At 34.4% G+C, this 14,468-nt stretch overlaps 1 protein-coding gene across 1 annotated transcript in view; it reads right to left on the bottom strand.

The window, feature by feature from the left end:
* Positions 1-14,468, bottom strand: part of GLMN (glomulin, FKBP associated protein) — a 38,022-nt gene that overhangs the window by 1,464 nt on the left and 22,090 nt on the right. The window contains exons 9-18 of the mRNA XM_070746556.1: positions 13,679-13,732; positions 12,341-12,371; positions 11,323-11,412; positions 10,474-10,515; positions 10,305-10,378; positions 9,970-10,054; positions 7,625-7,734; positions 6,173-6,236; positions 1,885-2,008; positions 54-136 (exon numbers count right to left, since the gene is read on the bottom strand). Of these exons, the coding sequence (XP_070602657.1) occupies positions 54-136; positions 1,885-2,008; positions 6,173-6,236; positions 7,625-7,734; positions 9,970-10,054; positions 10,305-10,378; positions 10,474-10,515; positions 11,323-11,412; positions 12,341-12,371; positions 13,679-13,732 (757 nt within the window). The remainder of the gene's footprint in view (positions 1-53; positions 137-1,884; positions 2,009-6,172; positions 6,237-7,624; positions 7,735-9,969; positions 10,055-10,304; positions 10,379-10,473; positions 10,516-11,322; positions 11,413-12,340; positions 12,372-13,678; positions 13,733-14,468) is intronic.

The raw sequence follows: 14,468 nt of genomic DNA, 5'->3' as shown, positions 1-14,468 counted from the left end.
AAGTAAAAGGAGACACACCATTTTAATAGTTTCCCTAAAACCAAATTACTCACTTGAAGCTCCATGTCCTTCGTAATTCCTGACATCTTTGCTTTAGATATCAATTGAGCACAAGTCTTTTTAGAACTGCGAGGCTCTGTTATGGAAAAGAATAAAGGCTATTAATATATAACATCCTGTAACTTCATTTTGGCTTGAAACTCACTACATTTAAGTATCCCTGCTGTTAAGCTTACCTGACATTTTTTAGAGGAGAACTCTTAACATCGAAGGCAGAATGAATGAGTGAGTGAGTGAGTGAGTGAGTGAGTGAATGAGTGAGTGAGTGATTCATTCATTCATTCTCTATAGTCACCCATCTCAATCCAATTGATTCAAAAGGGCAAGTAGTTTGGTGTGATAATGGGTGATTACAAGTGCTCCTTTTGGCATGGAAGTTGATCAGGTAACTCTGGCCCACTTATTATGTAATCATTTTGAATTGTACAAAATAAAGGCAAATGTAAACCAATGATTGTACATGCATGCTGGGTTTTTTTTTAAAAAAAGTCCAGTTGGTCATTTATCTATAATTCTTTGCACTGTATTTTCCCAGGAGTACATATATAAATTTATTTTTTTTAATTAAAAATAAATTTTATTTAAATACATATACACATACAACATACAGTACAAAACATAAACATTTAAAAAAGAAAATTGGACGAATGTAAGGCAAATCTGTATAACGGTTCTAACCATGTATACATTCTATTGCATATTTTAAATAATAGTTACATTTTTTTCTTTGAAGAATAATAATCTTAATTAGTATAGATAATCTTAGATCTCCTTATATCAATTTCTTTGAGTCCTTGTAAATTTATACTTGTATCTTCAATGAGCCCCCCGTTTTCTGTCAGCCTTTGTTTACCTTAATTTGTTAAATTTGTTGTTCATTAGCTGCCCACTCTATTAAGACTCTTCCATCAGTCTTCACTGATGGCTGTTATCTTAGCATTATGTGCTACAAATATTTTAATTGTTTTTTTCCAGTGAACAGTTGGTGTCTTTACTACATCTGACAGTTGTAGTTGTTTTTGCTGTCTAAAATATTAAGAGTTACCCTTGCAAAGAAAACTTCAGAAATTTGCAGAATCAACTGATTCTGATTCAAAGGTATCACCCAACACTATATTAAAGTATAAACTCTAATACTTTTAAATTCAAATATGGAATATATACAAAACAAAAACTGGTATCCAAATATATGGTATCCTCCATACAGTGAACAGGTTAAAAGTATTGAGATAATAACCAAAATTATAAATTATTTCTGTTCCAAAGAGTTACTGAGATTACCAATTTTGTCATGCTGAAGTCAAGCTATAATTATACAAGACAACCAATATCTCTTTCCAGTCCAGAAGATGGGTTTCATTCTTTATGTTGCACAATGGACCATTAATAGAATTTAACACCAGATTTCCAATTAAGATATCTAATAAAAATCAGAATGCAAATCCTGTATTATTAGCTAAAATAGCCAACTCACAAAAATATACAAAATTATTCTGAACTATTTTTTAAAAGGTCAGAGATTCCTGCTCTTTGTAATGGAAAAGAATAGTTCTCTCATAGTGAAAACTCCATTTAATGACGTATTAAAGGTCTCTGGTTCAAACCTAAAATCCATTATTAGGTCAAGATCCTTTTGAGGTTTTAGCCATCTCTATTTACATATGGAAATATGGTAGGAGAAGCTTCATATACCCCCCCTTAAATGGATCTATTACTCCATTTCTTACTTAAATATCAGGTAGTCCAAATGTCATGGTCTAAACTGCAGTATTCCTTTGTGCCTGTGAAAACTAAGACATGCATAAAATAATGAAGTTAGCGAACCTCTTTTATTTTCTTTCTTCCTTTTTATTTCTGCTTCATAGTGTGCTCTTGACATATTAAGTCCAGTGTGTAAAGGCTTCAAGAAATTTCTCTCTATCTTGTAAAGTTCTGTCCATACATAAGTCTCAAAGAAAAAAGGAAATATTAAATAAGATTAGTGGCACTATAATTTACAGTCTTAATAAATGTTTTCTTCAATGACATGATTTGCTGGTTTTAAAAATAAAAGGATTTAAGACCTAACCTACATTGCTAAGCTGCATTTTAATCAGTTAATCCAGGGTCATAATATAACATTTATTTTTATTCATAACTGAACTTCAGATAATCTTTTTACAGTTTTTGACACGTCTTCCACATCAAACCTGGAGAATTGTGATTCATTAAACTGAGTGTAGTTCCCCTAATCACAGAATGTGTTACATTACTAGATTAATGTAATAAAACTGATATACCATGTCAGGTAGCAAGAACAGGATTTTTTTCTCAATACTAATTTTATTAAAGATTATATTAATTACAGATTCAAGTACATAGTACAGAAACATTACAAATTTAAAAATTAAAAAGTTCAGAAAAAGAGCTAAAAGAAGAAAAAGCTTCCTCCTTAATTCCCAGAGTACAATCAACATTAATAACTTATCACTATCTCTTAAAATACAATCAAATGCCTCTTTATTACATACTTCACTCCACTCTCTATGAGCTCATCTCTAAAACCTCATCTTTTCATATAAATCAGAAAAAGTATTTCTTAAATAAAGTAAAAGGGAGATTACGAAAGATTATGTTTGGCCTTAGAAAGTTGTAAACAGATTAAGGACTCAGATGGACTTTATTTAAGACTGAAGTTAATTGAAAGAATCCTTTCTCCTGGAGAAATGTCCTTGTTTTTCTTGGCAAGCTGATATGATGCCTTGAAAATTGGATACTAGAGGGCAACTGATGACTACCTTAAAATAATATTTATTGAATGGGTAGGCCTTTGAGTTATGTGATTCTATAATGGAATCAGATGTTCTTGAAAAGGAACAAACTCCACTGAATAAAAATTGAATTTGACTTACAATGGGCTTAAAATTGTAGCTACAAGAAAGAGAAGGAAATAATGCATTTACAAATGAAATTGGATAAAGATTTAAACATTTAAAAGTTATACAAAGAATAAATTAGAGTGGCAATGGGATTATTTTGTTCTATTTCATTTACAATAGAGATTTGCTGCAGTGCTCCACTGGCATTACAAAAGGAACCTGACCAAGATGAGAAGAGACGAAGAGGAAACAGATGTTAGAACTTTCTATAAAGAATTTAAAAACTGTTGCCAAAAAGAAAGATTGCAAATTGATCTAGTTGATCAAGGTTAAAATAATGAGTTGCTATTTCTGATTTGGGCAGGATTTTGATCATCTGAAGAAAGGAAATGCTTAAATAGAAATGGAAATATAAATATTAAGGGAAGGATTCCAACTGAGTGTAATAGATAAAATTTATAATTCTTATTTTGTTATTTCTGATAATCCTTATTGGAACAGGATATATACTGAGCTTTTGTCAGATCACTGATCTGGATGATTAACAGAAGAAGAAATATGTAGCCCATAATGGCAGTTACCCAAGCATTTGGACCAGCTTTCTTTATCACACACCATTTGTCCATCATAATATACCAGCTGCATAAGGACAGAAGCTTGCAAAAAAACCCTACCACATTAATTATTATGAAAAGCTGGTTCCACCACTGAATATTAAGATGGATAAGCATCATTATTTTTTAAAAAACTGATGCAAGATGGACTTGCTAAAGCAGCTGCGTCTGTTAAGCCATCGAAAGACTTACTGTGTCATATAAAAATACTGAAGTAACTTCTATAGAAATACAACCTCCCCCAAAGCCATCTACCTATTATGCTTTCTTTGTAAATATGTAAAAACTAATCAAAATTGAAATCTTATTTTTAAATTATTTTCCTTGACTTGTAAGATGAAGAAAAAACATTTTGAATTATTTGTTTGCTTTTAAATTTCCCTGTTGCCCGTTTCCTAATGGATCCCTTTGCTCTGAGGATTTAGGAATCTCTAGATACTTTTACTATGGAAAATCCTTTTATTCCTCATGTAAAATAGCAGTAAAACTACCACTAAGCAAACCCTACATCTATTTAGGGGATGTATATCAGATGGGACCAACACTGCCCCCATTGGCATTTTTATGGCTGGTTACTGTTTCTCACTGTTTATGTGTCCCGCAGGGCTCCCTATCTTTGGCTATAGGTAGAGGAACAGCCCCATATTTTTGATGTATTCTTTCTAAGGACAGCATAGAAGATTACTGGAGGCTTCTTAAGTAAAGCAATGTGTAAGACCTTGAATCAAGGCTAAAATTATGACAGCTGAAGGGGAAGAGAGGGAAGTATTGTTGCTAAACATAAGCCAGATAGGCAGCTGGAGCCAGCAAACCTGCCCAGACCTAATCGCATTGGGATGGAGATGAGGCCTGATATTCTCATCCCTCCCCCCCCCCCCCAGTTTTCCAAACAAAATTAGGTTAACTTCTAAGCAGACACATGCTATCCAGAAGTGCTACTGAACTGAAACATTAAATGTACAATCTTGTATTAGAATCCGAGAGTTTCCAAGTGAATCTGATGCCTAACCAATGGAGTAAACTTGAAAACATTCAGTTAAAGCCAGCTGTTATTTCTTAATACATACAGTTAGAATCAGAATGCAAGATTCTACACTTCGGTAACCTTACTTCAGAGCAATTCCAGTAATTTGTTTTTAATAGAACAAGGATGTCAGATAGTTTGCTCAATTGGTTTATGTTGACTGAGTAGTTACAGAGAGAAGCACATTTGAAAATCAGGCCAGGCAGCAAAGCTTGGGGTGGGGGGAGATGAATGTACAGAAGAGCAGCAAATAATTCAGAAATGGAAGCAATATCCTCCTTGCTGCTTGAGAGGCATAAACTATCTGTTGGAGCAGACATGAACTCTGAAAAAGGCTCCTGACAGCTATCAACCCTTCCAAGGGAACAGATTTACTGTAGCTCTAGAGGACTGTTTGGTAAAGCATAATTTACCAGCAGCAATTATATTGCTGTGTCCTGGTTCCTTTGCTCCCTTCTTTCTTCTTTCTCTGGGGTGATTTCAAGAGATTTGTTTGAAATGCTAAATTTACCCTTCTTATTGTCTTATTCTACATTTTACGTAAGAGAGGGTATGTTAAGAACTGCTGTAAAGATTCTCAGAAGAAAGCAGGGAGATTCTCAAACAGGCTTAATAAGGGTGATTAGAGCGAATGGGTAGGAGGGGGGAAAAACCTCCTGCCATGATGGCATTTCAATTTCTGTATCAGGAATTATTCACGATAGACTGATTAAATATGTAGATTTTATAGATGCAGACCAGAAAGACCCATAATGGTATTCTTTTTAGCAAATTTCTATGTGTGCCATTGAGTCAATGTTGACTCCTGGCAAATGCTTGGAATTTTCTTGGCAAGATTTTGGAAGGTGAAGATTTCTAGGGCTGAGAATGGGTGACTGATCCAAGCTTATTCAGTTGGCTTTATGCCTAAGGAGGCACTAGAACTCAGAGTCTCCCAGATTCTAGCCAGGTGTCTTAATCATCATACCAGATAGGATCCCTTTAGCAAATTATACTATGAGAATTCAGTTCAAATCGAACTTGTTTAGAGAACAAAGTTGCAACAGGAGTTTGAAAAGCAAAGTTCTTCATCATTTTCCATGGGACTAAAAACTATTGATTTGAAACAAAGTTTGCATAAATAAACTGCTCCCAATGCTGTTTTTCTCTATATACAAATTGACAAAATATATAGCATTCCCTTCTAACTATATAATGAAATGCAGAAATCGTTACAGGAGACACAAATTGTGGAAAGATTTTAAGTTGTTTCTTGAAATATGCAAATCAAAATAATTTCTGCCTCCTTGCTTAGGGCTCCCATAGGAGTACAGAACCATGGGGCTGGTAAGTGCCCTGAATACCCTCTCCGATATTTTAATTCTGAATATTAATGATATTTGCCTTTTAATATAATTTTATAACAGTTTTTATGTTTTTATATTTTATGTGTACATCACCCAGAGACCTGCTATGAGAAAAAGGAACAGTTTTAAAAGTTGATTAATACATTCAAGAATAATCCAGTATTTTAATATATTTCACTGCATCATTTTGAAAGGTCTACAATGATACAATCTATGTGGTGTAACTTCTCCATACAATCATTACAGAATAATTTTTTCTTTAAAAAATACCTTATTGTCATCTTCATTATCCTTAATAAGTAAATATCTCAGCAAATTCAGTGAGGCCATTATCCTGAAAATCAGAAATTTCAAATAATCAGCAACATAAAACATTATTCATCAACTACTGATATATTTATTTGTGATAACTATTCTCAATTCCATAAATTTTTCATCAGATAAAGAAAAAATACTATATTACAAAGGACCCTTAATATTTCCACTGCATGTAACAGTAACAACATTTTGATCTTTATTACCCTACTGGGAATTTTTTTCAGCTTACTTAGCAGCCTTGTACCCTGCCTCAATTTTTCACCCTTAATAATAGCACTGGCAAATGATGAGCATATGTTGAGTTCCCACAAATACCATATGCTTCATGTTTGTTGTCAAACTTACATCTATAGAGTACAGCATAACATCTGCAACACATTTGAATAGCTTCATAGTTAGCATCACAAAAAATGTTCAGATTAAGTGAATGGCAAAAGCAAAATGACATATTTGGATTAGTGAATCAATTATTCAAGAGATTTTAACAGTTATCTTTTGGATTTAACAGTGCCTTTTCCCACCAGGAATTCATAATTTGCTTAAAAACTCCAGTGAAACCTCAAATAAACAAAGTACCGGTAACTCTTAGAAAAGTAATTCTGTGAACAAATTATAAGAACCTTAATGAAATACTTCAAAGAATGTCATCCCTTCGAGATAGGCCTGGCTTAAACATCAAAGTTATGAATCCTAAAACTAATTTTCATTATAGGGTTGAAGTAACTGAACTCTTATATCTTTTCTTCTATCCTTTTCTTTATTTATATTACTACATATCTATTCTCTTCAATGTGTATTATGTATTGGACAAAATAAAACAAAAATTAAATTAAAAAATAAATAAAATAAACTCTGCAAGTCTGAATGTCTTTCTTTATCCTAAAGAGAACTATGGACAGTCAAGTCGGAGATGTTTTTTCAAATTCCACTCTTGCTTTTCACTCACTTTTTAAAAATCTTGTTGCTTTTGCGGTGGTTCTTAGTCCTGTTCTTCAAGGTTATTTTCACAGCTCATGACAAGTAGCCCTTTCTTAATGGCTAATTATTTAGCAACTGTTCAAAATTAAGAATGACGTCCCGCATAAAAGATACTTACAGCCCGATAAATTATTAATAGTTAATTAATAATTAACAGATTAATCATTTTTATCAGTTTCTGGCCTTTATTTCTGGTTTCAGGAAAAAAATTGCCCATTGGATAAAATGGATCGGCTTAATAAACATGGTATATTCACTTAATGATCATCACAAAAACAAAAACATCATAAAATCGGCTGTGGTTACATGGTGACCCAATTAACAATCACACTGACTTACAACTATAATTTTCAAGCTCAATTATGGTCTTAAATCGAGACTATCTCTACAGAAAGATTCTTTTATGTGACCTTTGTCACATCTCACCTATCTGATTGCTGGAGAAGATCGGTTTCAGCACCTTCAGGAAGTGAGAGCACCAGGTCCAACAGAGAGACCAGCTGGAGTCCAGTAAAAAACTTGCTGTTTTCTTCCCTCTTGGGGGAAAAAAGTAACACAGGAAACGTAAGTGCTTCATATAGTGTCTGCATTACTAAAACACAATGCTTCTCAATTATTTTCTGTTATCCCCCCCCCCCCCGGAAGAATTAAACATTTCGTGCCCCCCCCCCAACTCTCCGATCTGGGCCCCAATGGAATTTTAGTAGTTTGACACAGGGCCAGGCCAGCTTAATCAAGCCAATGTTTTGAGGTTGCCAGCCTGGCCCATAAGCGCCGCCTCTGCTAGGCACTCACAGTGAATGGCGTGGCAGGAGGCTTTAAGCTTTCACCCAGTTTTCGCCCAACTGTAGAGGATGCTCCTCCTTGTCCAGCAGCAGGTTTGCCATGCCGTTAATGGCTACTACAGCACCCACCGAGAACAGCAAGAAACCATGCAGCCGCCCCACCCCACCTGGCCGCCTTCTCTTCCGGCCTTGGAGCAGTGTGCAACTGGGGAAATACTCCCCATCCGGGGGAATCAATCGAGAGGGACCACGCATGTTGCCATATCATGCGCCATTTCAGGTAACTGAAGTTAACAGACAGAGTTTAAGTAGTGTATAGATTGATAAAATTCATTTAGGTTCACAATAAAACCCAAAAATCATATTGGGAATTCATTGTATAAAACATCCTAAATGTATTTTAATCTACATGGTTCAACCTACATGTTTCAAGATTTGTATAAACTGTTCAAAATTCTCGCTTTTAAATGTGGTCATGAAAATTATTGAAAAGAAAAATGAGTGTCAACTAAGACGGGTAGTCAGAGCCGAAGAGTGTTTGGCGACTACAGTTGGTCCGGAATGAAGCTGCATGAGTTGTTGTGGGTGCACCTAGGTACACCCACAATACACCAATCCTCTGTGAACTGCACTGGCTCCTGATTGGTCTCTGGACGCAATTCAAGGTGTTGCTCATTACCTTTAAAGCCCTACATGGCTTAGGGCCAGACTATCTTTAAGACCACTTTTAACCACATAGCTCCCAGAGTTGATCTTCTCCAGGTCCCATCAGCCAAACAGTGTCGGCTGGCGGGTCCATGGGAGAGGGCCTTCTCTGTGGCTGCCCCGGCTCTCTGGAATGAGTTACCTCCTGAGATCTAGACTACCCCTGCCCTATTGGCCTTCCGGAAAGTGGTAAAGACCTGACTTTTCCAATAGGCCTTTATGATGGTAACCAGTGAGATTCGGCCATGAATGGTGTGCAGCGGTTAATTGTTTGTATTGTAAATTATCTTAAACTGTTTTAGAGGTTTTTATACTATTATTGATGTTTTGTATTTTTGCTGTGAACTGCCTAGAATTCCTAGGGAGTTGGGCAGCATAAAAATTGAAATAATAATAATAATAATAATAATAATAATAATAATAATAATAATAATATTAACGGGAAGAAGGAGAAGAAGAAGAAGAAAAAAAGTTCATAGTTTCAATGATACTATTACTACTACTACTACTAATAATAAAGATAGTTACAGGGACATGATTCCTGACCTTATATAAATTGGGGGCTGGAGGGTGGAGATATAAGATATCAAAACTAAAGTTCACTGTGTAACTACAAAATTAAACAATTCAATACAGTTATCTTAACTGGAGGGCTGGGGAGGTTTCACTGCTAATTCTACAACCAATATAATGTCAGAATAGCAATCTTTTCAGTTTAATTTAAGCATGATAGCAATTTTAGAGCAAAAGAAGAAGAAAAATCTTTTAATGTTTTTTATAGCAGCACTAATACAAAGTATTAAGTTTGCCAGAATATTATCTGCTAGAGAACCCATTGCATTCCAGCTTTTTCTTTTTTTGTGGTTCAGTTGATAAGCTTTAGCCATTTATTTGAATGAGGACAGAATAAATCTGGTATTATGCTCTGCCCAGATTATGTTAAGGCAATTCACTAACATAGAAACACATTTGTTATAAGGATGCATCATACTTTTCAGATAAATTTTTAATTATGGGTTATCCAGCTATTTTTATTCTCAAATCTTTGAATGAAGCCCAAAGATCTTTTGACAACCTGCAATAGCTGAAACTTCTCTTACCACCTAAAATTCCTGCTGAAATCTCAGTTGAGGATTATTATTTTTTGCTATAGCACCTAGCATCAATGTTAAGCTGTTTATCATCAGTTTTTAATTAAACATTAATTCGTTCTCTGTTGTAAACCTTCATTAACCAGAAGGATAATAAATTGTAGTTTCTTTACAAATGCTTCCTCCTCACCTTTAAGGACAAATCAATTTGATTTTTAATATTCTGAATAATGTGTCCTTCCACGCCAGAATGGTTGCTTGTCTTCAACAAACACCTGTAACCAGAAGACCCAAGAAAGAAAAGAAAAATTATGCTCCAACTCATTTTTCTCCATCTATGTGGTCTCATTATTTTTGACAATTGGCATGCCAACTGACACTGATGGAATTTGCAGACTAAAATTGTGGAAAATCAAAATCGGGTATAATTTTTATTAAAGATCATATTTTGAATGTATAAAAGACTAGTACTACAGTCACATTAGCTAAATTTTCGGTTAAAATACTTAGTAATATGAGACATACCTAAATAATATGTATTTTCCCTCTTCATCAAACTTATCTAAATACAGCTGCAAAATCTTGAAGCTTTTCTTTCTCTACATAGAGAAACAAATATGGAACATGTGAGATGTACAGTATATGCATATTTAACCCAACAATTTTAAAAGTCATAGAAAACTTTATTACATACCAGAGATTCAAAAGGGCATTGAGTCATAATCTTGACCAAATCCTGTCATTGAAAACAATACAAAATAAAATGTATTCTTTAACCATCTTTAACTCACAAAAACAAAAGACTGCTTCCTTAAGCCACACTAAATATATTGGAGAAGGAAAGGCGGAAAATGATTTACAACAAAGGCAGAAAAAAGTGGAAGATTATGGAATAAGTGTTAGAAATATCAAGCCCAGTATTGTATACCATAGTCACCCAGAAAATTATAGCAGATGTTTAGAAGAAAGCAGAATAAAATATAATATACATATATATATAGAATCCAGTAATGCAATGTATGCAAAAACTTGCTTCTGATATCACAACACTAACAATTTGGCCTTTCATGCCACTTCCATTTTTAAACTTCCAATATAGGTGCCAGCTGGTGTTCGTACTTAAAAATGTGGACTGATGTTCCAAAAGTGGATACAAAATATTTTATTCAATACATGTTCTCTGTATGATATTAAAATAAAAATTGGGGCTACTTACAATATTTGACCACTTTTACCTCTCCTTTAGGAGAAGCAGAGTTAGATAATTGTATCTAAGTGGAAAGCAGTAATACAGTATTAGTGTCCAGAGACAAAGCTTTATTTTTGCTCCACATAAATTTTGGGATGTAAAGATGATTTTTCCATTAAAATGATAGAAACAATATAAGATTAAAAATGTACTAAATTCTTTTACAAAATGGAGGTTTTGACCCTCTTTGTATCAATCTGCACTAAATAAATACTACTGACAATATTAAGGCGCTTGAGAAATATCAGCACAATGCATTTGTGTAATTAAAAGTTTATGGTTTTTCCATATTACCTGAGGAGTTGTAATAAAGCCTTCAAATTCCAAATACTGAAGAAAAAGACTATTATTTTCCAATCTCAGGAGACAGTTCTCCAAAAGAGCCTGTAAGTTAAATTGATATACTGTATTATTTTAAAAAGCTATGGGCACTGCTCCCATTATATTAATCCCAAACTATAGAACAGAACACTGAAATTATATTATTTTAAATCTATTCAGACTCCTTATGGAGAATAATCAATTCTTCTCCTTGTTTAAATTATCCAATTTTTAAACTGCTAAAATCAAGCAATGTCAGCAATTTATAAGTATTTAGTTCATAGTGTAAAAGCAACCATCAGTAAACCATGCTTTATAGCTTAGTTTTATATCAGGTAAATAGATTGTTCTAATTTTGATCTGTTTTATAAGTCACAATAACTCAACTCATTCAAAATCTTAAGCAAACTACACTATAACTTCAGGTTGTGTGCAAACCTAGCTAGAGTCTGTTTTGACTATGGTACTTTGTCAAATATGGCATATGTCACCTTACACAACTGCGTCCATTAACAATAAATTATATGTCCAGGAATAATTTCATGGTATACTGTAACAATAAATAAAATCCCTGTAGTATATATCTAAGCACCTGATTTAACTTGGGCTATTTTTAAAAAGGTTAAGTGAACTTGAATGTAATGAATATTAGGACTAGAGACCTAAAAAAAACAACCCAGGTTAAATTGGAAATTGAAAATGCATATTAGGTGAAAGCAGTGGCAGTGGTAAACCATTTTCATCGTGTTGCTACAAAAACTACATAGGCACCAGAAGTCAAGCTTGGTTAAAGGAATCTTTATTAACCACCAATATAATTAGATGTCAGATTAGAATAATTCAGCGTAACTGAACCTAAGAATTCAATATGATTCATTTTTTAACATAGACATTAATTCAAGCTTGCTTATAAATCATGTTGGACGTTAAAGAAAATTGGAATGAACTTATGTTTTCTAAGAAAAATAATGTATGCATATTATATACTTACAAGTCCTTTTGATAAAACAGATTCTTCTGTCCTGCAAAATAAATAACAACTAGTTTGTTAAAGTTTTTTATTTTGTTGTCTTTTTTAGAAACAATGTCAGATTCTTGTTACCAATGTAATGTTTTCAAGAAACATGGTCTGTTCCAGTGATGGCAAACCTTTTCTTGCTCGGGTGCCTAAAGGGCAAGTGTGTGGGTAATGTGCCATTGCAATGTCCCATTGGGCCATTCTTCACCATCCCCGGGCTTCAGGAGGCTTTTCTGAAACCTGGAGAAGGCACAAATGACCTCCCCCCTGCCCTCTGGAAGGCAGAAAATCAGCTAACCAGCATGCCCATGCGTGCTGGAGGTGACGTAGCGCAACATCTCATGTGCCCTCAGATATGGCTCTGCGTGCCATCTGTGGCATGCGTGCCATAGGTTCTCCATCATAAGTCTGTTCTCTACCAAGACCCTGCACAGACCTTCAAACTAAATCAATTCTGAGAATAGATTACAGAGGTAAGGGCAGGATTATTGCACCATATTTTTCAAAGCCATCTATCCACATAACAGCATGTTTTGTCAAGTCCTCACACAACTATTGAAATGGAATACTATACACATGTTCTCTAATCCAAGTGTTGAGAGAGCTTTTATAGTTCAGTGCAAACTCAACTTTAATAATAATAATAATAATAATAATAATAATAATAATAATAATAATTTATTAGATTTGTATGCCGCCCCTCTCCGAGGACTCGGAGCGGCTCACAACAATAAAACATCATATACAAATCCAATGTTAAAAACCCCCTATTAAAACAGTCATACAGCCCAAACACACCATCCATAAAGTCAAAGGCAGCTAAGGATATATCAATTCCTCCATGCCTGGTGACATAGATGAGTTTTCAAAAGTTTGCGAAAGGCAAGGAGGGTGGGGGCAGTCCTAATCTCTGGGGGGAGCTGATTCCAGAGGGCCGGGGCCGCCACAGAGAAGGCTCTTCCCCTGGGTCCCGCCAGACGGCATTGTTTCTTCGACATGACCCGGAAAAGGCCAACTCTGTGGGACCTAATCGGCCGCTGGGATTCATGCGGCAGCAGGCGGTCCCGGAGGTATTCTGGTCCGATGCCATGTATAGGTCATAACTAAATAACCAAATATTAAAACTAATGCCAATTCTGTAAAATCAAGCCTTCATACCAAGTTCCTTAAATATATGAACTAAAACACAATTTAGCCGAATAAGACTGAAGTATACACTTCCATTGTTTCCAAAAAATTACTATTAATTGCCCTATTTTTCCCCAACACTATACAGTATTTTAAATCTTTGGAAACACAGTGCATACTTACCTTTTCAACAGAGCTCTGATATGTACCATATTGCACTGTAAAATATACGCTGGGCTGCAAAAGAGAGTGATATACAGTACACATGTAAGAATAATTTATCAGATAAACACAGTCACGTTCAATATCTAAACAATGAACATAATAAGCTGGAAAATTCAGTAAACCGGACTAAACAAATGGTAGATGTACTCCTAGTAAGATAGTGAATTATTGAACAGTTCCCCTCTTCTTCTTCTTCCTCCTCTTCCTCCTCTCTCTTTTGATCTCTCTCTCTCTCCTCTCTTCTCTTTCTCTCTCCTTTGCTTCGAAGGAAACTGTGTGTGTTGTTAGTAAATGTTCAGTAAAAAATATTAACTTATATTAACTGGAATAAAAAATAATCTGTGATCCTAATATGGCATTTAATAACTAAAAGATGGCTATACAGAAGAGTTCATTTCAATATACTATAATAGTAAAATCTATAGGGAAATAATACATTTGAAAGAGGTGATATAATTTATGCACATATTTTCCATGCTGGGGAGGAAGTTAGTCCCCCACTCCATTTATTTCTCTGTTTTTAACATTCATACCTTGAGAAGGTAGGACAGGATGCTACAATCTTAGAATGCTGAAAAACCTTAGAAATAGGGAAAATATCCCTCTCATTCTTTTATTTATTCATATAAGAATAGAAAGGCTGTTTTTCAGTTATGACTATGGTACGTACCATAATACATACTGGTAACTATTTATGAATATGGTGAAAAATAGAAATGCTAATTGGAGTTTGTATTATATGACATTT

The sequence above is a fragment of the Erythrolamprus reginae genome, chromosome 3, assembly GCF_031021105.1.
Source record: "Erythrolamprus reginae isolate rEryReg1 chromosome 3, rEryReg1.hap1, whole genome shotgun sequence".
Taxonomy (NCBI): domain Eukaryota; kingdom Metazoa; phylum Chordata; class Lepidosauria; order Squamata; family Dipsadidae; genus Erythrolamprus; species Erythrolamprus reginae.
The sequence above is the reverse complement of the archived record's forward strand: the minus strand, read 5'-3'. Positions and strand labels throughout refer to the sequence as shown.